The sequence below is a fragment of the Cinclus cinclus genome, chromosome 22 (assembly GCF_963662255.1).
Source record: "Cinclus cinclus chromosome 22, bCinCin1.1, whole genome shotgun sequence".
NCBI classification, from domain to species: domain Eukaryota; kingdom Metazoa; phylum Chordata; class Aves; order Passeriformes; family Cinclidae; genus Cinclus; species Cinclus cinclus.
Window position 1 is genome coordinate 10,700,207 of NC_085067.1, and position 26,977 is coordinate 10,727,183.

At 46.1% G+C, this 26,977-nt stretch overlaps 1 protein-coding gene and 1 pseudogene across 1 annotated transcript; one reads left to right on the top strand and one right to left on the bottom strand.

The window, feature by feature from the left end:
- Window positions 1–2,831: 2,831 nt before the first annotated feature.
- On the top strand, window positions 2,832–8,477 carry LOC134052623 (1-acyl-sn-glycerol-3-phosphate acyltransferase alpha-like; annotated as a pseudogene).
- A 2,393-nt stretch (window positions 8,478–10,870) lies between these two features.
- LOC134052454 (myeloperoxidase-like) lies at window positions 10,871–23,119 on the bottom strand. The gene is made up of 10 exons (XM_062506907.1): window positions 22,968–23,119; window positions 20,822–20,951; window positions 19,743–19,943; window positions 19,333–19,648; window positions 17,791–17,951; window positions 17,127–17,379; window positions 15,701–15,871; window positions 14,661–14,898; window positions 13,975–14,192; window positions 10,871–10,911 (listed from the first exon to the last, which is right to left on the bottom strand). Exons 1-10 carry the CDS (start codon window positions 23,117–23,119, stop codon window positions 10,871–10,873), a joined length of 1,881 nt encoding a protein of 626 aa, XP_062362891.1.
- Between the last annotated feature and the right edge of the window lie 3,858 nt (window positions 23,120–26,977).

Sequence of the window (26,977 nt, forward strand, 5' to 3'; positions counted from 1 at the left end):
CTGCCTCTTCAAAGGAGCAATGACTCTCAATTCCAGCCAGGTCTGAGAGCTGCAGATTCTCAAAAGGGAATAGCCTGAGTACCCATAAAGTCACGATGACCATCACCTACAATCTAAAGAACAAAGTCAAATCCTTGAGAACAGTAAAACGGGCAAGACTCAGTGATATTTCATGAAGAAACTGAGCAAAGATATAATAATATAGAGCACAGGCATTGCCTGTGCTCCCTGCTCCTCTGGTTTAGCCAGGGACCCTTCTTCTCCTGATTTTCATTGGAAAACTAGAGAAAGGTGACTGCAGCCTCAACTCTAAGCTCTCCCAAGGCTCCCCTGCAACCACAGGAGAAGCAGCCAAAGCAAAGAGCTTCTCCACAGCCTCTGAACGGTCCCTGCACTAGCACATGGACACTGAGCCTGTACAAGAGCCCCATGTGTGCACACTGGGACCCTCTGAACTGGTGCTTGCAGAGACCAGGTCCGTGTGGGAGCCAGTGCTTAGAGAAAAACCTTGGCTTCTTTCTGCTTCTCCAAGGTTTGATCCAGCAAACAGTTCCCTTTCTATGCCTGCCATCCTTTCTTGTATCTCATCTGTACAAAATTATGGCCTTTTGCAACTGGAGGAAGGTTGATTTGGTGCACAACTGGTTCATCCTTACCTACCAGAGAGAGGTTCCTAAAATGTAATGCCAGTGGAAGGAGGAGAATGGCTGCCCTGCAAGGATGGACGTGGTTTCCAAACCAGGGTGCTGTTGTCAGGCTCCTACTGTAGAAGAAACCTTTGACACAACTCTGCCCATAGAAGCCCACCCAGAATGTCAGGGACAAGGAAATCTGCAAGTTCACAGCAGTTCACAAAACATTGAAAAGGTTTAAGTCACTGTCAGCAATTTTCAAAGACTTCACAGAAATACTGAGGTTGGAGAAGACCTCCAGGACCATTGAGTCTAACCTGTGACTGATATCCCTACCTTGCCATGAACCCAGAGCACTGAGTTCCATGTCCAGTCCTTCCTTGGACACCTCCAGGGATGTCCACCATTACGCTGGGCAGACCCTTCCAGTGTCTGACTACCCTTTCCATGGGGAAATTCCTCCTGATGTCCAACCTGAACCTCTCCAAGTGCAACTTGAGGCCGTTTCCTCTCCTCCTGTCCCTGTTCCCTGGGAGCAGAGTCCAAATTCCCCCAGCTGCACCCTCTTGTCAGGGAGTTGTGCAGAGTAAGAGGGTCTTTGATTCCAACAGCTGGTAAGTGTCTCTGATGAGTATGGAGAAAGCCAAGGACATTCCCCGTTCACCGTGGACAGACAGGCAGCTCAGATCTAACACAACAATCAGGCTTCAAAGCCACAGACACAAAAATCCTGTAATTTTCTCCTGTTGGAAGGATCCCCAGCACCTGGATCCATCCTGCTCCCATTTCAGAAGATATTGGCTCTTTCCTAAGCTGTAAGGTGTTTGCAGAAGCTGCAGCTTTAATAAAGATCCCAGTCTCCAGACCAAGGGTGTCTCCACTTTGCCCAGTTGATTCCCTTCTGCCCCTGGGTCTTAGCACCCTTTCCAGAACCTGGCTCAATTTAAGTGAATCTGAGATAGGAAGACTAGGGACTTGCTCACACCATGAGCTTTTGTCACAAAGTTTTAATGATTTCCCAGATCAGCTCAGCCACACATTGGCCAGAAGAGAGTGGGGAGGCAGGGAAAGTGATCTGGCCAAGAAAATTGTCTTGTTCACCATATAAAGGCTCAGAAGAGGGTGGACTGTTGTCAGCACAGCAACGTGTGACAGAGGAGTGGTTGAAGCTGAAGATCACAAGTGATTCCCAAATGCAAAGCAGTGATTCCAGCACAAAATATGAGGACTGGATTTTGAAATGGTAGTGATTCCTGCTGAAAACTGCTGGCATAATTATCTACTTTGACACAGATTTGAACAAGCAGAGGGGCAGACACCAATCTCTACTCTCTGGTAACTGGGGACAGGACCCAAGGGAACAGCTGGAGATGTGCTGGGGGATTTAGTTGGGTTTTAGGGAAAGGTTCTTCCCCCAGAGGGTGCTGGCACTGCCCAGGCTCCCCAGGGAGTGGGTACAGCCCCGAGGCTGCCAGGGATGCCCAGGGTGGGACTGTTGGGGAATCTGTGCAGGGCCATGGGCTGGACTTTCCAACTCGGGATATTCCATGTTTCTATGATAAGTTATCAAAGGGCAGTGTTGGGTCTGGCCAAGGACAGTATCAGTCACCAGCCTCCAAAGTGTGAACAGGTCAAAAGGGAATTCATAGTTTACTCCTGACTTAGAGGCATTAACATTGATACTAAAACCTTCAGAGGGATTCCAGTGTAAATATATTAGAGAAAGGTCATCAAGACTTAGGGAACTGTTTATGCTGCTCTGGCTGCAGCTCCATGATGAATGCACATAACCCTCAGATCTACAAGGCACAGATTCACTTTGGAGACCAATTTTTGAGCAAAGGCATGGCTGGAAGTGCTTGTAATGACAAGAGATGAGGTTTTACAAGAAAAGGTGTTCTGGCTCATGAAGATTTCTGTAGTATCAAGACAGGCCTGACAGAAAATTCCTCAGGGTGCCTATTCCCAGAGGCCCCTGAAGGGGCTCTCCAAGCACTGCCAGCCCCACAACCCCTGCACACAGACAGGGTGTGTGCGTTTGTTGCTGTGTTTGTCCTGTTGCCATCCAGCTCTACTGGAGCTCTCGAAGTGCTGTTGCTAAACTGGCTTCCCACAGTGAGTGCAGCTCCCAGCAGAGAGGACAGCCTGGCTGAAGCCTCACTCCCAATCCTCCAACTTTGAACCACCCACAGACAGCTGATGGAGTGAGTCTTACCTTTGCTCTGCATCACCAGCTGCTCGTGACTCATTCACTGCTCTGCTCAACACACTCCAGGCTGGAAGGATGGAGCTTTTCCTCCTTCACTACCCCTTTACCTGCCTGCTCATTGCCTTTCTAGTCCTCTACCAGGTGAAACCTGCATTCAGATTCTTCTGCAAGATGACCTTCTATAAGTTGTGGCTCTTCACCATAAGCATTGGGGTTGCCATCCTCAGTATTCCTCGTGGACGTAACGTGGACAACATGATGTAAGTTGTTTGTGACTCCTTTCTGCCCTTTCTGTGACTCCTTTTCTTGTGACTCCTTCTACCCTGAGCGTTGATAGAGTCCACTCTATCCATTGTTTTGATTTGGAGGGTCCTGGGGCTGTGCTGTGGTGGGGAGGGATTGGTTGTATGTTGATGTGGGGAGATGACAGACTTTGTAATTCAGAGAAGGGGTGTGGGCTTGGGGTTGATAAAAAGAATAACAAATTATTGAAAGAAAGGATATAAAAGGTGACACAGATTTGCAAAAGCAGGTAATGCCAACAACCTGGATGTTATGCACATTGCTATTTTTACTAGAGCTCTTTCATCTGGTCTTTGGAGCTGTGTTTACCTCCTCCCCGTAGCTGAGCACTCTATTACTAAGTTGTGATGAGAAAGCCACTCCAGGGGCTCTTCCCATTCTCTACAAAGCACACCAAAGCACACCTGAGACATCACCACGAAGCAGTGCTGGCCCCTGCATGGGTACTTGTGTCCCCATCAGCTCAGTGACAGCCTGGTGTCCCAGGTCTGGCAGTTCCCCAGCCCATCCCATTGCTGCCTATCCTGTCTCTCCAGATTCTATTCAGACTCTCCTGACTTTGGACTCTGTTATATGGCACCACAGTGCTTGAACCCTCCTGAAGTGCTGCAGAAGTAGGATTTGCTATTCCATTTTATGCTTCAGTGAGAATTCATATCTCCTAACTGAGCAACAGCCTTTTGCTTTAAGAAATTTTGTTCACCTCTTGACTTTGGTGCCTGACCTTTTTTTTTTTTTTTTTTTTAATTTTTAGATGCTATTTTACCATTATCTCTTCAAATAGGGCTGCCAGCATTGCAGCCTAATGTAACCTAGAGGCAAATCCCTCTTTCCACAGCCAGCAGGGTTAGGCACAGGTTTACTGGTTTACTGCAGCCTGTATTCCCAACCCAGCAAGGTGGGGAGGAAAGCAGAGTACAGAGTTGTGCTGTGAATCTAGATATTATCTAATATTTTGTTAATCCGTGGAACTTCTGGAGCTGTAGTTGCTGAGTCATTGGCCATGTATGGTTTGAGGGAGAACTGTGAGGTGTATTTGTCTTCTGTAATTAAATAATTAGCTACAGAGGGACACTAATTGTTCTTCTCCAAGTCATGGTCAAAGCTGTGTCTGTGGGGAACCGGCAGAAGCAGTGTGTGAAGTGGGCTGGTTTGGATGCAGACTTTGGTCTCAAATTTCAGCATCTCTTTGGCTAATTTCCACTCCTCTTTTCCAGGTTTTTGCGCATATTGACCCGGCCACTCAAATACATCTTTGGCATTCAGATCATGGTGAAGGGCAAGGAGAACCTCAGGACTACTAAACCTTTTGTCCTGGTGCTGAATCACCAGACCTCCCTTGATATCATGGGTATGTGGTGATCCTGCCTCCTGCTCTTGGCCCCAGGTGTCTGTAGGAATGGGTTGTATGGAATCCCAGGTGTCACAGGCAGAGGAGCAGGAGTGGCTGCTACAAAGCCCTTCACCAGCCAGTCTCAAGGCAGGGCTGATCTCCAGGATATCAGAGGCATTTTTAAGCTACATCAATTTCACCCTCTCCAAGGGAATGGGCACAAGGCTCTCAGCTGACCACAGCCCTCTCATAGCTGCTCTCCTTCAGTGCCAGTCCTGAGTGGATGGTCTGGAGATCCCCAAAATTCCCCAGGGCTTCTATGAAGCTTCAGGCATAGCATCTCCTAGACCAGAGGGCTGTCACCCAGAATCTAGAGGGACCCTAAGTGCAGATGACTATTTGTTCTGTCCTTGCTGTCCCCTTGCAGTGATGATGGAGGTATTGCCAAGGCGCTGTGTGCCCATTGCAAAGAAAGAGATCCTGTACATGGGCACATTTGGCCTGGCCTGCTGGCTCGCAGGGGTCATCTTCATTGACCGCAAGAGAAGAGAAGAATCCATTGGCACCCTGACAGAAGTGGCACACTCCCTGCACAAGGACAACGTGAGTGCGGAGGAGTCCAATAAGGAGCCACAGAAAAACAGGAATCTGGATGTGGGTGGGAGATCTTTGTCTCTGGGCTGGGCACTGAGCAGAACAGAGTGAGCATCAGTGTGTTCTGTGCCCATGAATGGACATCAAGGGTACAGAGATGAGCTCCAGGGCACCATCCCTCTGCAGTGGCTAAGAATTGTACCTGGAGGCCCTTCCGCCCTAATGTCTTCTTCCTCCTGCAGTTGCGTGTCTTGATTTTCCCTGAAGGAACTCGCAACCATGGTGGCTCCATGTTGCCCTTCAAACGTGGGGCCTTCCAGCTGGCTGTGAAAGCCCAGGTGAGACCCATCTTCCTTCTGCCCCTGGAGTGTGATTTTCCTACTGTGGTCCACCAGTGAACTAGGCTCCTGGTCCCTGGCTTCCCTATGGATTGAGCACATATCAGGAGCCCTCCGGGGTTTGCAGGTGGCACAGGAGGGGGCTGTTTCTGTAACAAGTGGAAAACCTTTGTTACAGCTTGGGATAAAAGTGGGGGGACCTTGACAAGAGTCCTGGACCTGCATAGGGAAACTTCTGCTGAGTTGACCTCTGTAGATAGTAATTTGACAATACACAGCTGTTGGCCTATATACAGAGATGAAAAGACAAAACGCAATAGCAAGGATGTGGTGTGATACAGTTAAATGATCTAAATATTCAAATAATCCTCTGTCTGCTGTGACACTGATGGTGATAATTATCAACAAGCTGCAGGATTCACCTGAAAACATGAGTTGACTTTTGGAGGAAGGATAAGGAGATGTGTATATTCACTGTAGACTGCCTCCCTTCCAGGTCCCCATTATTCCTGTAGTGTTGTCTTCCTACAACAGTTTCTACAGCCAGAAGGAGAAGAAATTTACATCAGGTGAGGATGACCTGGGGCAAAGAATGGTCTGGATGGTGGTGCAAGCCCAGTCCTTGGAGCCGTGACTGGGGTGGGCAGAGGACCACATGTAATATGGAGATGGCACCCAGAAAACTTCAGTTTCTGTCTTCTTGGGAAGAAATGGGACATTTCAGGCATCACTTTTTTCTCTCCCCTTGGATTTCTCACTGCTTTTCTAATACCTGTCCAAGAGAACTTGAAGAAGCAGTAGAATCCTGGGGCAGGTCCTGCCCCTGCCCCTCCCCCTCCCCCCCACATGCTGCCCTTGGATTTGCAGGTGCATGGAGAGCTAGGAAGCATTTATTTCTACAAAATATTTTAATATTTTTTAACAAAAATTTCTACTGCCCACTGATACAATTTTAGGGTAAAAAAAACCCACAAGTCTTGGGCTGCAGAAGGCAAATGCAGAAAAAAATGGTACAAATTCCAATAGAGAAAAGTGACCCATCCCGTTCCTTTGCTCCCTTAGCTGCCCCCTACCTTAAAATGGACTTCTGCCACTTCCCACTCTTTCCTAGGCCAGCCCTGGTGTTCCCTGAGGAGAGGATCTGCATCTGAAATTCTCATTCCTCCCATTGTTGTGCCTGGGTGTAGTCATTCCCTTGCAGGCAGACACCTGGAAAGAGGGAGTGGTGCAAATTATAAATACGGAATTGCCTGTTTGCAATCATCTTTCACCTGCTGGGTTTATCCTCTCCCTGTTCACCCACAAAAGTCTTTTGGATTTGGAAGTGTTCCCCCACCTGAGAGTCAATAGGACTGTGAGCAGGGATTTTTGCCAGCGTGTCTCTTTCTCTTCACATACATGCTCTGGGAAATCAGAGAATAACCTCCTGGGGAGGGATATTGAAGCAGCTGATCATTTTGCTTTAAGCAAGGCCAGGTCTAAAGACATATGAGTTAGCTTTGTGACCAGTCCAGAAAAGGTTGTATTAACTCTAAGGATGGAGATTCTGAGAATTCCCTGAGCTTTTTAGGAAAGACTTTTTGCAGTTACAGGTACATTTGCCTATGTACAACTTCAGTCACCCTGGGAATTAATAGTTAGCTAATTCCATGATCAGCTGATCACCAAGCTCTTTTCCAAATGGCTGTTAAACAGGCAGGACCTGAACTGCTGAACGAAGAACTCTAGTCAGCTTTTCTTTTCCCACTTTCCCCAGCTGGAAGTTTGCCAGAGCTGATTCTGAAGATGGTGGTCAAGATTCCTGTGCACTGAGCAGGTCCTTGGGTCAGGACAGCTCCCTGTGTCCACAGTGGCTCTGGGTGTGCTGAGGAGCCTCTCAAAAGCCCTGCTCTGTACCTGGTGTTGGACACTGTCATTCATGGATCATGTCTGTTGCTTGCTGCAAGTCTGCTCCCAAGAGACCTGAATTTTCAGCATAGCCTTGTCATCACTCTGCTCTTTCAGTTGGAGTGAGTGAAGCGAGGTACCAGCCTGGCTTTGGGTGTAAGATGTACAGGCAGGTAACACAGAATCATGGAATCACAGAAGGATTTGGGTTGGAAGGGACTTGAAGCTCATTCCATTCCACCCCTTTCCATGGGCGAGGACACCTTCCACTAGACCAGACTGCTCCAAGCCCCATCCAACATTACAAACCCTTTTCTTTTGTGAAGTTCTTCTCTATGCTTGTTTTACCTCCTTCCCACACCTTTGCTGCCAGCACTGCTGGATGTCATTCCAGGTACACGTGTAAAATCATGCAAGAACATTACAACACATCACAAACTCTCCCCAGAACCCCAGATTCCTGTCTGTGCAGGCACTGTCTTGTCTTCACTAGGCCAAAACAGGGGACTCTTGGTGCCAGAACAAAAGAGCAGGATGGCAGCTCCCCAGTATGTTCTTCTGGTTTACACCAGTCCATCGCTTAGGTACTTCCCCCAAGAAATCTGACATACCAGGGAATCCTTACCACAATATATCTCATCCCAAAGTGTGTTTCTGAAAGGAGGGACCAGGCTAAATTTGCTATACATAGACAGAGCACAACCAGTTTGGATGTATTGTATTAAACATCTCTGCCCATGATCTAGACAGATACTGAGATCTTTCCACTGTGAAAACTCATTCTATATGAAACGTTGCATTGTGTTGGAGGAAAGATTCACCTGTTTCCATATTTATGATTCTTGTGCTGTCTGTGGATGGGAAAAGCCTAGGTTGGATTTTTGCTGTGTGCATTTGGGATGTGGCTGGGCTCTCACACCACTGGTGTGGGAATGAGGACATTTCCTTGGTTGGCACCAACCCTCCTGCTGTACAACCTCCAGCTCTTCTATACCACTCATGTAATTTTTTCCCCCCCGTCTCACCTTCTTCCAGGAAAGATGATCATCCAGATACTGCCAGAAGTGGAGACACTGGGCCTGGGCCCAGATGATGTTCCCAAGCTGACGGAGCAGGTCCGTGACTCCATGCTCTCCGCCTACCAGGGGATATCAGGAATGATGAATGGAGCTTCCCATTAGTGATCCCATCATCCAGCTCCAGCTCTGTGTGCCACAGCTGAGGGGAGCCCATGGCAGCCACAGGAAGGTTTGGCAGCAGATTCAACTGTGATTGCAACACTGACATACCAGAGACCGGCAAAACAACCACCAGGGAGAGAACCTTCCAAGGGGAATGTTGCTGTGTTCTTCCCAGACAACTGTGCCACCCAGGGGGACAGACACACAATGGACAGCTGGACATTTCTGTGTAATCATAGTGCTGAGAATGTCCCACCAGCTGGATGCCAGGCAGAGCTTGGCCCTTCCTGTGATCATCACTGCCTGCTTATAACCACCTTTCCCTGCTCAAATCCAACAAGGCGAAGGCATTGATCCCAAGCCTGTGACCATGCTGCCTTGGGGTTTGAGGAGTGCCACATTCCCCTGGAATACACTCAGGAGAAGGCACTGTTTTCATCCTCTTCCATGGGGAGGATTTGGGAGGTACCCCTGCCATGACAGAAACCAAGGCAGCTTTGGGAGAGGGGAATTAAAGACCTTACATGTGTCTACAGGGCTTGGTGGTTTCTTTGGCATATTTAGCCTTGTTTTTAAGCTGTGGAAGATTTTGCTTTTGGGGTTGGGCACATCTTCACAATGTGAGAGGGACATGTCCAGGGACTCAGAAACCATAGGCAAACAGAAGGAGTATGCTGTCTAGTATCCTTGTCATGCCCAGATGGAATCATCATCCCTGGAAGTGTTCAAAAGATGTGTAGATCTGGTGCTTAGGGACATGGTTTAGTGCTTGACCGGGCTGCGTGGGGTTAATGGGCTCAATGATATTGGAGTGCTTTTCCAGGCTTCCTCATTCTACAATTCTGTGATGACCTCATGATTTTTAACACAACCTATATATCTTTCAGCTCAAAGACACTCTGGGAGCTGCAGCTCCTGATTTCTGAGTCCAGCCTTCTGCCTTCTCTGTCAGAGGATGCCCACCAGCCACAATGTGACTTACTTTTTTGTGCTGGTATGTTTTGTGCTGGCATGCTATGAACCAGAGCCAAAGAATGTTTTGGACACAGGTCTGACTTACACAGACTCACACACATTCACAGAGTCATTTGGATTGGAAAAGCCCTCTAGGATCATTGAGTCCAACTTGTGGCTGATCCTCACCTTCTCAACCAGCCCAGAGTACTGAGTGCCCTGTGCAGGCCTTCCTTGGACACCTCCAGGGATGTGGATGCCAAACGTCCCTGGGCCCCTTCCAGGGCCTGGCCACCCTTTCCTGGGGAAATTCCTCCTGATAGCACCCTGAACCTCTCCTGGCTGAGGCTGTTCCCTCTCCTCCTGTTCCTGTTCCCTGGAGCAGATCCCAAATCCCAACCCCCCCCCCCCCCCCCGGCTGTCCCCTCCTGTCAGGGAGTTGTGCAGAGCCACAAGGTCCCCCCTGAGCCTCCTTTTCTCCAGGCTGAGCCCCTTCCCCAGCTCCCTCAGCTGCTCCTGGGGCTCCAGCCCCTTCCCAGCTCTGTTCCCTTCCCTGGACATGCTCCAGCACTTCAATGTCTTTCTTGCAGACAGAGGCCCAAAACTGAACACAGGATTTGAGGTGTGGCCTCAGCAGTGCCAGCACAGGGGGACAGTCACTGCCCTGGTCCTGCTAGTCACACTGTGTCTGGCACAGCCCAGGTGCCACTGGCCTCTTGCCCACCTGGGCACACTTGGACTCTTGTTCAGCCAACCAGCTCCCCCAGGCCCTTTTCTGATGGAAAGATTTTCAACCCCTCTGCCCCGAGCCTGTCATTGATGCCAACTGTAGGTGTGTGCACAAGGATGTATTCTATTACTGCCCAGAACACCCAAACCACACAGCTTCACTGTAGGATTTAAATAAAACTTGTTTCAAGGCTTGCCGTGCTTCAGTGCCTTCAAAGGCTGAAATCTCACTGCTGATTAGAAGCAGCCTAAACAGCTTCTTCTCTTGTGCAAAACCAGGAGATTGTGAAAGTTTTGGTGAAGGGTACATGAATGTGCTAACTTCTGAGCAGGTACAAAGGATAAGGAATTTGATTTTGCAATGCAAACATGCCAGCCTGCATGTTTGACATCCATTCAGGATGGGAAGTAAAAAACTTGTCATAATTACACTTTCAGACAGTCAGAAAGCCTCCGATCAATTTTTTTAGGGCAACATAAAATGAAATATCATTGCCCTTCAATCTGAAGACTTACATTACTGGAAGTTTTCAGAAAGAAATTATATATATATATATATATATATATATATATAAACATAATATAGGAAATAAAACATTATATAGTCTTGAGATCCCCTCTTGGAAACCATGTGCTGATGTTCAGTCAACAGCAGCCAGCAGAGCCTGATGTCCAGGCAGGAGTTTCCCAGGAGCAGCTCAGTGCCACCATCAGGGATTTCCAATGCTGGTCTGATGAGTAGGATTAGAAACTGTCAATAAAGCAGAAAAAGCTGCTGAGAGGCAGAAAGTCTTTCCTGGACACACCTTTTTTGTCCACCTTTTTGTCATCCCTGTATTCTTGCACGTCTGAGACAAGGTGGTGATTCCAGCCTTAGAATGAGTGGTTTGGGGACAATTTCTTGCCATTTCAAAAGGTCAAACTTCTAGCAGCTGCTTTTAGCCCTGGAATTTCACTCTGTCTGGGTCTGTCCCTCAAGCCTGGTGAGTGTGCTGGTTTAACACTAAAGACAACCCAAGAAAGTAATTTTTTTCTGAAAGAAAAAGCTAGGCTTGCTCTATGTCCAACAAAAACCAATCCGTGTTTGGTTTTGAAAACTAACAACTGTTTAAACCACTAAAAGAAATGGGCAAACCTCTGTGAGATGCATATTTTAAACCAAACAAATGCTGAGAAAGATCTCTTTCCCCTCTGGCCACAGTACAGGTAACACTGGCCTGGGTCCCTTCACATGGCCTGCAGGCCTTGTCTAAACTTGGGGCCGGGCAGGGCAGGGACAGGCAGGGCAGGGACGGGACAGGATGGGCGGGCACAGGGATGGGCAGGGATGGAATGGGATGGGGTGGGACAGGGATGGGACAGGGATGGGCAGGGCATAGACGGCCAGGGCAGGGGCAGGGGCAGGCAGGGTAGGGCAGAGATGGGAAGGGATGGGCAGGGCAGGGCAGGGCTCTCTGATGCAGGGTTCGGGAAGCCAGCAGACCTTGTCTTTGCTCGGGACACCCCAGTAGAAAAGGAGAGGGGAGGTCTAGCACAGCTGCTGAAATGTTAGTTTTCTCCCACTCCTGGCGTGGCCGGGGAACACACGCCTCAACCAAACATCTAAGAGACATTATAACCCTGCCCTGCCACCGGTCTGCGGGGCCTCCTCCCCTGGAAGAGTGGGCCCAGGTGGCTGGGCCCTCCCTGCCGCTCCACCTGCGCAGCCTGGGGGAGAGACAGCTGGGCCCGTTCCGGCAAGGACCCCTCAGCCTTGCCTGCAAAACAGTGGGGAGGAAAAGCCATCAGCCCATGTCTGAAATTAAATATAACAAACACCAGAAAACAGCCATGCAGCAAAATAAAAACACCACCGCTTGCTGGCTAGGCCCTTACAATCCTAGCTCAGCCCCAGCACGGCCTTGAAAGTCTCTATCGTAAATAACTCCAGGCTACCACCTAAAAAAAAAAATCACATAACCATCCACTGCCCGAACAAAATATTAGCTCTTTCACTACCCAAAATAAGACTTTAATTCTCTTTCCTAAATAAGAGGAAAAAAATTGCACAAAACCAACATAAAAACACCAAAGTCAAACAAAAAAAAAAAAAGTCAGGTCCCAAATGAGGAAAGAAAGAAGTTGTAGACTAAAATTTCTCTTTTTTTATGCTATAGAGAAAAGACTCCTGTTTCCCTATAACACAGAAAAATATATTATGGGGTAAATAAATGTTTTAACTGTAAATATAAGCAAAAAGATTAGTACTAAAGTAAACAAATGTTAAAATGTCTGTAATCCCATACATTTGAATAGAGAGAAAATAAAACCTTCTGCTGCCCCCCATGGAATAAGAAAAAACACTTCTGCTTTCAAAAATGAAAAAGCTTTTCTTTAAACTATTACAATCCTTAAAGTGTGCCCCATACATTAATATAATCCTCAATAATGGTTGTGGGAAAATTATTAGTTGATAAAAAGATTTTTACATAGTGATCAGATTTCCATTCTCCCAGGTGGCTGATCACTGTAACATCAAGGCCACAAGAAAACTGTGTGTTGTGTAAAAATCTCCATAAACTAAAGAAAAAAAAATGTCTCCTCTCCCAAGTAAATTGACGAAAGACTTTTTATATTTTTTAATGGTAAACTGAATAATTAATTTTCTGTATGTTGTCAATGTGAAAAAAAAAAGTTGTGGGGAAAGGAGAAGTATTCTAAAAGTTTTATTCTAAGTTTTATTCTTTTTTCTTATAATTTCTAATAAGGCTTTTCTTTGTACCCTTTAAAATTTAAGCCTATTTTGCCTTTTGTCTCACAACAAAAAAAAGTAAATAATTCTAGTTAGTACACTGACAATTTAGCCAATGCTAAACTCACAACAGTGGGCAAGGAGCCACAGAAAGCAGCTCAGCACATTTTAGTGACCATAAGAATATGATTTAAAAATAAATGAAAAAAAAAATGTTGTTTAGAGAGAAGATGAGCTGGACTCAAGTCCTAAAGAATGGGACGGAGCCACCATAATTTCGCCTTTAAGTGCAAATACTTGTCTTAAGCAACACTGTTTCCTCAAATAGTTACTCAAACTCAATACAGGAACTGCATGGAGATGCTTTGTGGTCTGTGCCTTGCAGAAGGACCATATAGGTGATCCCCAGGTATTGTGATCATCTATAAATGGGTTGTCAGGAGGAAAAAGAATCCAATCCTGGACATTCTTCAAGTCTCTGTTCTCCCACATCATTTCAGCTGGGGGACCCCTAGTCCAAAGTGTTTCAGTAGGACACTGAGTGTCCACATCTCTCAGACAAAGACACTGTTTTACTGTGGCACATCATAACCTTTGATTATGTGCGTTCAACTACTGGTGTATGAGGCTATACAAAATTATACCTTAAACTGATATAAAGCTTTAGGGGAGATGAAGGGAGAGCAGGAACTTGGAGCAGCAAAGACCTTGAAGCAGATTGTCTAATTCTAGTTGATTTTCTCATCAACACCTTTCCTGTCAGAAAAGACTGTGGTACTACTGGAATAAGGCCTTTAGAGGACGCATCCCTAAGGTCCAGAACAGGCTGGATTTTGAGGGATTTCTCATCTGCTTGAAAGGAAGAGGCAGGGAATAAGGGATGATGAAAGTGATGGATTGCCTGCAAACCCAGTTAACAGCACCTCTGCCTTCAGTGCTGTCTGAGTGTAGCTAAATGGACAGCCACCATCTTTTGGGGGGTAGAGTCACTGTGGAAACCTTAATTCTTTCATTTCTTTAGGCATGGAAGAGACCTCATAGCACATTTATAATTTTTGACAGATCTCAGACCACTTGTGGTACCTTTTGTGGCACTCTCAGGCTCATCTTTCCAGGATGAGAGGTCAAGAGCATCAATCTCTTGGCAATCAGTGAAGTCCTCAGGATAAGTGTTGATCTTGAACACATCTCTGGGTATCTTTTTGATATGAGTATTGTCACAGATCACCCTCGACAATGAGATTTTTCTCAATGCTTGCAACTGTTGTGGAGAGAAAACTCCCGAGTTTTCCCACCAGAATCTGCAATGAAATTTTCAGAAGTAGTTTATAGTCTCTGGTTACCTGCTGAGATGGGAACCTGACCAAGGTGGGTCTGAATGGTGCTTAGATCCACCTTCTCCAGGAACACCCCTTTAGAAAGTAGTGTCTCTGGTGTGGCCAGATCTGGATTCTGCCAGTGCAGAGAGCCTGCCTCTTCCACACAGCATCAGCAGGCTTCTGGGATGCAGGGATTTATGCCCTGAGAGCAAAAGTCACCTCAGTCAGAGACCACAGCAGATCCCTCATGATCTGGAGATGGTGGTCCTCATCCCTGCGAATCTAGAGAAATAGGCTGCAAAAATCAGTCCTTTGGCAGCTGAGCTAAAATCAAGGGGCGAGCCTTGCTGGGAGCACTCACTGGAGTGCTGTAGATGGGTTGGATTAGTGTGTCACAGGAAATGTCAGCATTTCCCCCCTAAAAAACGCTACAGGGAATGTATCTCTCACCTGTCCCCATCACGCAGGTTCCTGAACTGGGTGCCAATAATGCAGGACAGGAGGGGCCCAACTCTGCCTTGGGGAACCACGGGCTCTGCAACAGCCCCAATCCAGAGGTCAATATTATATGGTGTTCCATATACATTCATGAACTTCTTGGCCAGTTTGGGATTGCCCAGCACCTCAGCTAATTCTTCCATAGTTTGGGGTTGGGAGAGCCCACAGAAACCCCTCCAGGCATTGTACCCTGCAAAAGCAGGAGAAGCAGACGGTAAGGACCCACCACTACAGCTCCACAGCACCTTTCCTGGCCTCTGAGCACTGCCTGCTTCTTCCCATGGCATTAAAGGATCTGGAAGGCACTATTGTCCAGGCAGTCCCATCAAATGTCACATTTTCAAAGGTCCTTCTCATATGTACACTAACAGTTTGGATTGTCTTTGTGACTACACCTCACCCTGTTGATTATATCTTTGTACTGCTGAGGGTGAATGCATCAATTCTTGCAGATTTGGGAGGCAAAATTTCTAGGATGAAATTCTTAAAAAAGAGTTGTATTTGGTTGTATTTAATCCAAGAGCTCCCACTATTCTCTAACACCTGAGGCAGTCCCGCCTGTGGGCACAAGCCACTTCTGCTCAGAACTCTGGCTTGTCTGGAACACAAGATTTATGGGCTAGGAACAAAGCCCAGAGGACCTGTCCAAGCCCATGTGAAAGCTGAATTTGGTCACCTGTGTGTGTACCTTCTGTACCAAACATGCTCTCACTTTGCAATGCACCACTGTCTTTCACCTGTTTTCTTCCATTATCCCAAATACCATCTTTGATTTCTAAGACTTTTGTCCTGGTAATAAATTTCTCACAAAAAGATTTTTACAATACAGAAACCTTTTATTCCCTGAACTTGACTGTCTGTCCATCCTTCACCCTCAAATCGAGGTACTGGTTCTTCCCATTAGTATAGAAAACGCTTAGTTCATTCATGGAATAAGCAGCAGAAGGGAAAAAGGTCTTATTCACAGGAGGTGTGGACTTGTGTCTCCTTACCTGGAAGGCCATGGTCTCTTCCCCGTTGCATGTTGATGGCTCCTAGATCCAGACCCATCACCTCTGTCTGTTCAAAGAGGTGGTTCTGGAGCTCCTCAACCAGCAGTTGGTTCTGTTTCATGAGTTTTGCATGATCCACAACCATGCCCCGGATCAGGGGGTCGATGCCTCCTGCAGCCATTGCAAATCAAAGAAAGATTGTTTGTTCCAAGGTGCAGCTTTGATGGTCCCTTTCATGCAACTGAATCAGTCTGCTATGGGCTGAGTGGGGTTTTCATCTCCGTATTTTCATTTCACCATGTGTATGTAGAATCATAGAATCACAGAATCATAGAATCACAGAGTGGGTTGGGTTGGAAAGGACCTTAAAGCTCATACCATTCCACCCCTGCCATGGGCAGGGACACCTTCCACTACCCCAGATTGCTCCAAGCCCTGTCCAACCTGGCCCTGGACACTTCCAGGGATGGGGCAGCCACAGCTTCTCTGGGCAACCTGTGCCAGGGCCTGCCCACGCTCACCATGGTACCTGTATGAATCTATACGTATCTGCAGGTGCCAGTAAATAAAGCCTCACATAGTAACAAAATTCCTTATCCCTACCATCCCTCAGCTTTTCCTTCACACCCCTGAATCTACTTGCTGTCCACCAGTCCCTTTCCAAATCTGCTCCTCAGCCTGCTAAGCCCCATTATGACCTAGTGCTTGAGGGTCTGTCCAAGGTTTTGGGTTTTACAACTGATTTTGTTTGTAATTCACTATTAATTGACAGACATTTATTAAAGCATTAAATGTCATGATAGAATTAATTAATGTCTGACTGTCCACATATTTTTCATAGCATTTAAGGAAACAGTATGAGCAAAACACATGAAAATTGGCTGCATATCTGTAATTATATTTCTCATCATTAGTTAATCCATTTTGGAAGAGACATATGTCTTCCTCGGAAAGACTCATCTGGAGATCTCAGCTGTGTAATAGCAGGACCCCAGTTAGAGCCAGGAAGAGAGATGGGCAGAAGGAATGATACTGCTTTAGCTCAGTTAAACTGGATGCATCACCCTCTGTCCATGTCTCGTAATTATAGGGGGATATAAGAGCTTGGATTGGCATAGACTTTGGTGGATTAATATTTGGCACAGAGAGTCTCCTGCCTCCTGGAGCAGCAGGAGCTGCTGCACCATCTGAGTGGATATGGAACATCCCACTGTCAGGTCTTGCTGAGCTGGGAGGTGTCCAAGCAATGACTGGACATGGTGTTCAGTGCTCTGGGCTGGGTGACAAGCTGTGGGTCACAGGTTCGACTTGATGGTCTTGGAAATCTTTTTCAACCTAAAATGATTCTGGGATTCTGTTATCCATGTGCCTGAACAGCTGATCTCCACCTCAGGACCAGACCAGGACCACTGCTTCATGTTCTTACCTTCCATTACGATTCTCCATGGAGCACAAAAGGTCAAATGCAGAGGGACATGGGAGGAGGAACTCAAAGGCTGAAAGCTCTCATTCAAACGGGACACAAAAGGCTGCACCGACGTGTGGCCAAATCGGAAAGCCAGGGAGAAAACATTTGAGGCCCTTGGATCCACCTTCTCATTATAACCACTGTACAAAGGGATCCACTTGCTGGTCTCCTCAGCCAGCAGGAGTGGGAGGTAATCTCTGTATGTTATGATCTGAAAAAGCACAAGAGCACAGCAAGCTACCAGCAGCTGCAGCAGAAATGGCATCAGAAGTCAAGTACAGAGAATGAATGTGGACTCTGCAGCAGAATTCATTAAGATCTTCTGAAAAAAGAGCTGTAGCAATGGAATAAGTTTGGCATAATGGTTTTAAATTATTTTCTAAATGTGAAATTATTTTATTTAATAATTAGTTTATATATTAATATAATAAATGAATGATAAATTAGTAACATGATGTATAAAGAAGCTCTGGATATTCATGCTGTGTCAGATGGACCATCCTCATTCACAGTTTCCGACTGTCATAAATTCCCCTTATTCAGCAAAATCTTTTCCTCCTTCTGCCTGGAGGAAAAACCATTCTAAGTGTGTGTATTATAAACAGTGAACAGTAATCAGTACCTGGTTTATAGCAATCACAATTTTTCGACTCTCCTGGTAAAGCTTTTCCCCATCCCAGTGGGGATTTAATTTCCTCAGCTCCATAGCCAGGCGATTGTGCTCTCGGACAAAGAGAGTGTGTATTGCAGAGAGTCCCAGGTTTTCTGTCACCCGTTTGTCACCTAAAATGAAAATATTTTAGGAATTTTGTACATTGCTTTCAACTTCAGAAGCAAGTTTTTGTGTTAGTGGTGATGCTCCTGTGGGAATGCTGTGAGTGCCCCATCCCTGGAAGTGTCCAAGGCCAGGTTGGATGGGGCTTGGAGCAACCTGGTCCAGTTGAAGCTGTCTCTGCCCATGGCAGGGGGTGGAACAAGATGGACTTTAAGTTCCCTTCCAACCCTAAACCGTCTGTGGTTCTATGAGAACTGGGGGGGACTTAGTGAAAACCCTCTTTGACATGATGGAAGAAGCACTGAGCATCTCCTCACTCAGTAAGAAGCCCTTTGCTTGGGTAGACAATGAGGAAATGACAAAACTCTGTATTCTTATGATTTATTTTGCATAATTAACATTTATAATGTGTGTTTTTTCTTTTTTTTTTAATCCTATGCCTGTGATGGATCACTTAAAATTTGAGTAAGTTCTGTGTTTGTCCTCAGGTTGTTTAAATTTCAGACAAACCTCTAGACTTTTCTTCCGATGTAGGGTGAATTAGATAATTAATCAATTAACTAGATTACTTAAGAGTGTTTAACCATTAGTCTTGATTGGGTTGAAAACTGAATCATAGAATTACAGAATGGAAGGGACTTTAAAGTTCATCCCATTTCAACTTTCTACTACCCCAGGCTGCTCCAAGCCCCATTCAGCCTGGCCCTGGACACTTCCAGGGATCCAGGGGCAGCCACAGCTGCTCTGGGCAACCTGTGCCAGGGCCTCACCACCTTCACAGGGAACAATTTCTTCTGTATATCTAATTTAATCTACTCTCTTTCAGTGTGAAGCCACTCCCCCTTGTTCTCCCAATACTACTGATGCAGTCCCTCTCTAGCTTCCCTGTAGTCCCTTCAGATCCTGGGAGGTGCTGTGAGGTCTCCACAAAACCCCCTGTTCTCCAGGCTAAGCAGCCTCAACTTTCTCAGCCTGTCAGTGCTGACAAGCTTGCAATTGGCATTCAAGTAATGAATGGTGAATTCTAGGTGGAAGAAAAAGAGCTCCTGAGAAGCTTAAAGCACTGGCGGCTATTTTATTGAAAATTTCTCCTGCTTTTGAAAATACTTTTTAAAGGAAGAACAATTTGCTGTAATTATTCTGAGAAATTAAAATAATTTTTATGTTTATTAATCAGTTACTGCTTGATTGTTTTGTTTTATTTTCTAACCTGTGGGAGGATTCCCTGTCTTTAACCTTACGTAGTCATGTCTTGAAGTGCTCAATTCAAATATCGCAGAATCACAGAATATTCTCCGTTGAAAAGGACCCACAAGGATCCTATAAGGAGATATTTACCTGTTTTTGACTTTATGACCCACTAAAAACAACCCCCCAGCTGCATTTTACCTGCTTTAAAACAGGGGATGTTGGCGCTCTTGTTGGTGAGAACACAAACACTGTGCGTTGTGTTCTCAAAGGGCAGCAATTCCAGCCCCGCATCCATGAAATCCTGGTTCACGGCCATCAAGCCCTGCTGGCTGGTGAGATTCCTCAGGTTCCTTGCCAACGAGTCTTCACTGCCGTACACCGTGCTGGCATCGATGAAGGATGTTACAGCATTGAGCTGCTCCCGGCTGAAGGTCCCTGGGCTGCACGCAGAGGCTGACTGCACAAATGGCATGCAGGTGTCAGAGCTCAGCATCCGTGGGTCATCAGAGGGGAACTAAAGCAAATGAGCCAAGAGATGCTTCAGAAAGTCCCCATGGTTTTATTTTTGCTGTTGCAAGAGAGTGTGGCATGGGTGAGAGTCAGTATACCTTAATGGGGAAACAGGGGGGCTTGAAGGCACAGCTGGTGTGGCATTGGAGTTCCAGGCTGGCTCCTTTCCCACTGGCAGGGGCCAAGTCAATGTCGTGGTTGACCCACTGGCCCCAGTGCATGAAGACCAGTGAGAGCTGCCAGTCTGCAGTGACGTTCTCATTGGCCGTGTGAGCAATTTCATTGGATACTTTTCGAACCTGCAGAAAACCAAAATGAAAATATGACTGTCTCTGCCATGGTGGATTTGCCTCTCACTTAAGCTCCCACTGTGAAATCTTGGAATCACAGAATCATGAAGGTGAGAAAATACTTCTGAGATCATCAGCCTTCGACTGAGTATCCTCATTCCCTCTAAACCATATTGAGAAGTGCCACATCTACCTGTTTTCGGAAAACCTCCAGGGACTGACTCCTCCACTGCCCTGGAGATCCTGCTCCAATGCTTAACTATTAACTATGTCAGTGAAGACATTTTTCCTAATATCCAGAACCTCCTCTAGTACAATTTGAAGCTATTACCTCTTGTCCTGTCACTTGTTCCCTTGGAGAAGAGGGCAACATCCACCTACTCCTCACAGGTAGCTGTAGATCATGCACAAGATGGTCTTAGATAAATTACTAAGAGTTAATTATTGTGTTACACAGCTCCATGTCATCCCTCAGCTCCATCCAGTCAGGTGTAAAATTGTGGACTACACAGTCTTTCAGCCTAACCCAGCTTCATGGAAAGCCCGTTCCAGGTGAAAGTTGTTTGTGAACACCAGAAAGTCAGAACATGGCTGAGGAACTCACAAACTTTCTGGTTTGTACAAACCTCCCAGTGTCCTTAAGCACTGACTGCAGCAATCCTTGGGACGCACACTTCAGAAACTGCTTAAGGAAGCATCCACAACCTTTTTGCTCATGTCTGTCACCAAAAAAAGTATTAACCAGAGCCATAACTCAGTTGTAGAAAAGCAGCCTGAGATCAAAGATTAATCAATTTACATTCTAGATGTTGCCACTCCTTCCTTCTTGATGGGTGCATTAAGGGCAGTGTCCATACTCATGGCTGGATTAGGATAACAGCTCTCACCAGTGGGAGTGGGAATCCATTGTAGTGCTTTCCTTCACTTGCTCCTCTGGGAACAGACACTCCATCTTCGTACACAGCTGGCAGCCAGCGTGCAAAGGCGCGGTTAGAGGACCCCAGCTGGGAGTGATTTCTGCAGCATCACCAGAAAAACAACTTCTGTTATTTTTTCAAACATCATCAACCTTGTACAGACCAACATTTCACACCCCTTTATTCCATGTCTGAGCACTCTGGTAACAGGGATGAGACTGGGAAAACACCAAGAAGCAAATTATACCAAGGTTATTACTGTGGAGAGAAAACAACTTTTTCTAAAAAGATGACTTTTGTCACTCAATTAATTTTATCTGTGATTTAAACCTACATTAATTTTATCTGGCATTTAAATCTCTGTACCACCTTTGTCTTCAGTGCCCTCTCAAAATCAGACACACAGCAGGGCTATCAGCATGGTGAGGGTGGCCATGTCTTGTCCAGCTGGAAGCTTCCAAGAAGATTCTCCATCTCTGTGGGGATCTGTGCCAAGGCTGCCCCTTGGTGAAGTTTTTCCACAGACCCTCTCAGCCTGCAGCTGTGGTCATTGTGGTGTTGCCTTACACTGCTCCAAAAAGTTTGAATTGCTGAAGTCAGCATGTTGTGTCCAGAAGAACAATAATCCTGATTGAGCCAATGATCTGTGTCCCTTTGGGCACAAAACTCAGGCAATGTCTGTCTATATGATGTGGCACTTAGGGTTCTGGTCTGGTTGACAAGGTGGGGATGAGTCAAAGGTTGGACTTGATGGTCTTGGAGGTCTTTTCCAACTTAAATGAATCTGTGTTTCTGCACTGGAAAAGGAGAGGAGCACCCAGTGTTTACAGCAGCCTTCTGTGAAATAAGAGTATATCCTAAGAAAATGACTGTTGCCAGTGCTGAAGCAATTCCATCAAATATTAAGGACTCAGAACCACCAGGGTCTTGATCTGATTGCTATTACTGTCCTTGCAGGCAAACTGTTCTTATGGTGTGTTCCTCAAGCTGAGCGAGATCCTTGGGGAAATGTTAAAACCACAGGGATCCCTCAACTATCCAACAGCCCAACAAGGCCAAGGACAACCCGGCCCTGAGCTTCAAATCAGCATGGACACAAAATCCCACAATGGGTCAGGCTGGAAGAGACCACACTGGGGTCACCTGGTCCTATGTCCCTGCTCGGGCAGGGTCATCTCAGACTACATGGCACAAGACTGTGTCCAGGTAGTTCTGGAATATACCCAGTGTGAGAGACTCCACACCCTTCCTGGGCAGACAGACAATGCTGTCCTTGTGGGGCTGGAGGCCCTGGAGTCCACGGGAACAGACTGGACAACCCCAGAGAGTATGAGCTCCCTTCACACTGATGCAGATCTGTGCTATGTCATCACATCTGGCACATCTGTTTCATGCCAGATCCACATTGGATGCAAATCCCACTCAGATTTGGGGGCTGGCACTGACACAGCAAGACAAGGGGCCTTGGCTGCTATTGTCAGGAATTTGGTCATTTTCTGGTTAAAAAAATGAAAAACAAACAAACAAACAAACAAACAAACAAACAAACAAACAAAAACTACAAAAGGAAATAAATGTTTGATCCCAACTTTGAATCTGGAGGGAAACTATATGCAAAAAAAGCTGAAGAATTAATTTTCTCAGATAAAGGATATACAATACACAAAGCTGGAAGAGCCTAGAATTGAAGTCTTATTTAATTCCCATCCTTACTCATCACAGAACTATATCAACAGCTGAATATTATAATCTGAATCAGCTGGGGAAATTATTATTTTCCCTATGGAAGAGTGGAGGGATGATTTCCTGTTGCCCCCAGCAAAATGAGAGGCTGAGTCATAGCCTCAAAATTTCCTCAACTTCTTACCTGCCCCCACCCCAAGAAGTCCTTTTCTTCATCCAAAGCAGCACATAAAGGGCAATGGGTGCAAATCTGAGATTTTCAAGAAATTACATCTTTTTCCTGGCAGGCAAAGGTAGAAATGAATCCTCTGTTTCAGGCTCATTAAACTGAGCATTTCACTCTTCTTGCCCTTTCAAAAGGCACTGTCACAAATCACCTACCCTGGGTCACAACACAGACTTGAGACTCTCCTTGTGCACACACAAATTGTACCTGTTGTTGCACTCCCCAGTAATGGTCCGGTAAAAGTCCCTCTCTGGGCATTTAATGGAGCGAGTCTGGTAGTCACAGCCAGTGCCCTTGGAAATCATCTCCTTCTGTCTCCTGCTTAGCAGGTCTGCAAAAGAAACCCTGTAAGGTAACATCTGATCTTACTCTTCTTTTTTTGTTGTTTCAGCTTCTCAGTGTTCTAGGTCAACATTTGAGCCAGCTGAATTGGAGCTGTGGATACAAAACATCAGGATTGTAATTGTTAATTTGGTGCCTAAACCCTTCTGTGAATCAGCCATCCCCTCCGGACTAGAGAAACTGGGTGGGCATGAAGCAATTTTTCAGGGGAACGTGGAGAGCATCATCACCAGGAAGGTTTTACCCCAGCTGGGAACAAAACAGTGAGTTTACAGAGTGATGAAACCCAGGTGTAAGGAGCAGAAGTGGAAGATGGAGGAGTTTCAGTGGTTACAGCCTCCAGTGGGTTTTGTCCCAGCTTTGTCACAGGTATTGTTAGGCTGTTTTTACAAGGATAGGAGAGATGAACTCTCAAAGATGATGAATAAAACACCCAGGGATCAGGTCTGTCTCTGAGAAAACTTCAAATCTATTCCCCTGTTGGGGAAGGGTTTTATCCCTGGTTATTTGGGTCATGGCAGAGCTGCTCTCTGCCCTGCTGTGGCACATTTCCTGCTCTTAGCTCTTGGTAAGACATTTTGGTCTAAATTACATTACCTGTGACATTGAAACTCTGTTCCCCAGAGAGATGCAGCTTCATTTTGAGGAGTTTCAAAGTAGTTTCCAAGTAATCAGCAGCACGGACTGCAGATCTGGTTCTTCCCATGGGGTCCTTTAGGTGCTTCAGAAAATCCATCGGGTTGACAGTCTTGTACTCCAGTTTTCTTTTTAAGCTGAACATAGAAGAGTCCCATGAAGCACCTTCTCTGAAATCAGAGCTCCTCTGTCACGCTGGACTGGGTGTAATTAACTGTGACAACACTGCAGAATTGCACACAGTCCCTGCCCAGTAGGACCAGCTGTCTGCACATCAGCACATCCACTCAAATGGTTTTGGCAAACAAAGCACTGTAATCCCCTACTTCAAGTTTGCAGTAACAATCCCTTGTCACAATAAACTTTGTTCTATCATGTGGAAATCCAGATCAGTGAACTGTGACTGGATAAAATTTTACTTGTATTATGTTGCAAGGTGTATTCTGTGAACAGAGGGACAACCTCACTCCTCTTTCTGGTTCCATTTCTTTCTGGTCTCAAGACTCTGTCTTGCTACTTCTGTAAGATGAGTGGAGAGAGACTCCTTCCCTAATCATCCCACCGCCTGGAACCAGCCTTTTGGGAAAAATCACAGGGGATAGTTGGGATTTGACTTCCACTGATACATATCTGGGACGGGGTGTCCATCTGCACAACTCCAGTCCTTCCAGAGAGTGGCAGAACTCCTGGTGACAGGAGTTGTCCGGCATGTCTGAACCATTATGGACCAATGAGAGGTGCTCATGGCAGTGTAGGTGAGGAATCAATACTTGGAGATCATGGCTGGTGGTCCTGGGACCAGAATCCAACCAAACTGGGCAAAAGGATCCCCACAACTATGACAAGGAGAGTCTGGCACTAAAGCTTCTCCATAATAAACATGCATTGGAAAACAGAGAAAACACACATGTATTTAATTTTATTTTCTTAAAATATTGTGGCTGTCATGCAGGAAGAACTCACCTTTTTCGAGCCTGTAAATATGTGGTGTCTACCAACTGCCTGGCCTCAGTAATCATGCTCAGGAGAGATGAATCTGACAGCACCTCTGAAACCTCTGCTCAAAAAATTAAAAGAAGAAAAAACAGAAATTGAGGTTATTCAATTATAATATACACCAGAAGCTTTGCTCTTGACTAAACCATATCCCCAGCTGCCACATACACAGGTTTTTTAAACATTTTCAGGGATGGTGACGCCACCACTGCCCTGGGAAGCCTGTTTCAATGCTTCCCCATCCTTTCCATGAAGAAATTTCTCCCAGTATCCAATCTAAACTGCTGGCATAATTTGATACCCTTTCCTCTCCCCCTGTCCCTGTTCCCTGGAGCAGATCCCAAATCCCCCCCAGCTGTCCCCTCCTGTCAGGGAGTTGTGCAGAGCCACAAGGTCCCCCCTGAGCCTCCTTTTCTCCAGGCTGAGCCCCTTCCCCAGCTCCCTCAGCTGCTCCTGGGGCTCCAAACGTTTCCCCAGGGAAAGTGCAGAGAAAAAGCCAAAGATGCAATCTCTGCCCAGGTTCCCTGTCATAAAAGGATGATTTTCACAGATGGGCTGTTGGTTAAATAGGAAGTTTCCTTAGGCAAATCTCTCAGGTATCAACTTCAACGTTAGTAGATCAATCTACAGGATATTTCAATTCTTTATTGGAATATAGATTCTTTATTTATTCTTTATGTCTAACCGGGAGCTCAGGCTGAGTTTTGATTCACACCCTTTCCAGTACAGCAGCAGCCAAAGGACAAACAGGAACCTACCATTCCCTGAGGAGCCCATTGCTCCAACTATGCAGAGAGTGATTATGGACCCCAGGAGAGCCAGTCTTGGGTATGTGCCTAGAGAGAAATTCAACATAAATCCTCAATGGGCAGAGCTTCAGTGAGGGGTTAGAACAGATTGACATGTTTGGTTTCAATATTTCTTTCAGGAACCAGGAATAAAATCGAGCTGCCCTCTGTCCAGATCTGCCAGTGGGACTGAGGCTGGGGCTGTGGTTGTAGGTGTTGGCAGGACACAGGGACACCAGTGAGGGGTGGGACCCTCAGTAAAATAGGCTGAGTAGCTGCCAAGGAATAGACACTCAGGTACAGTCCAGCCTCAGTGGTGGAGAATATTGGGAAGGTGAGTTGGAAGAGGGCAGTGTCTTGGGGTCCTGTCTTTGGCAATGCCCACAAACAGCTGGCAGAAAGGAGCCTGACCCTACACATCCCTCTCTGCTCTCTCCAACTTGATGCTGAACAAAATAGCTATCATTAGTCTTTCAAGCACCCCTGCCAGTTCTTCTGCTGCTCCCTGAAATTTGTCTCTACTCCTGTTGCACACTAACAGCAGAAATGTGTATGATCTGTTCCACCAGTTTCTCCCACTGTGCACCTTCCCCAAATGGAGGGTTTTAGCCCAAATGTTGCAACTAGATTTATTTTAAGTTATTTAGTCAAGTTTTTAATTATTTAGAACAGGACAGAGACAAAATCTGGAAGAACTAACAGACTTCTCACAGTGGGAGAGGTTGTCTTACAAATACAATCCATAAAAATTCTTAGACCATCTTCATGGGGATTGAAAGCTGCTTATTCCTTGCAACCAAACATTGCAGGATATTTCTGCATGAGGAGTAGATCAGACTGTCTTTGCTCACTTCTCACAAAAAATTAAATACACATCAGGGGAGAAGGAGAAATGGAGCACCACCAAATCCCAACACCACTCTGCCTTCCCATCTCCTTGAGTTCACCCATGGAATGCACCAATATCCACACCAGAAATAGATGCGGCTATAGAATGAAAATGCACTGATCTTACCTGCCATCTCTGCAGTACTGGAAGGGCTAGGAGAGAAGTCAGCTCTTTATACACCTGCAACAGGGCAGAAATTAGCCAGGTCTAAGATGGGTGTGGCCAAAAAACTGGGACCAGATTGAGCCAAGAGGAAATATCTGATGGTTTGCTTTCCTGGAATGATCTAGAAAGTGCACACTTCTCCATTCCTTTTGACTTCCTTCTTGAAAAATCAGTTTAAAAAGAAATGAAGACACACCTTTCTTTCCTCCAAGTGAAAGAGATCAGCTTAATTTTATGATGGTGGAATTTGACTCCTTTTTCCTTGTTGATTGACATTTCTGAAGGTTTGGGAAACCAGAAATGGACCATTTTGCCAATGCATTTGTGGAGCATCCCAAGGTGCACATACAGCATGTGTGAATGGTGGGCCTGCCATTATTTGTGTCCAGGCAAAACAAAGT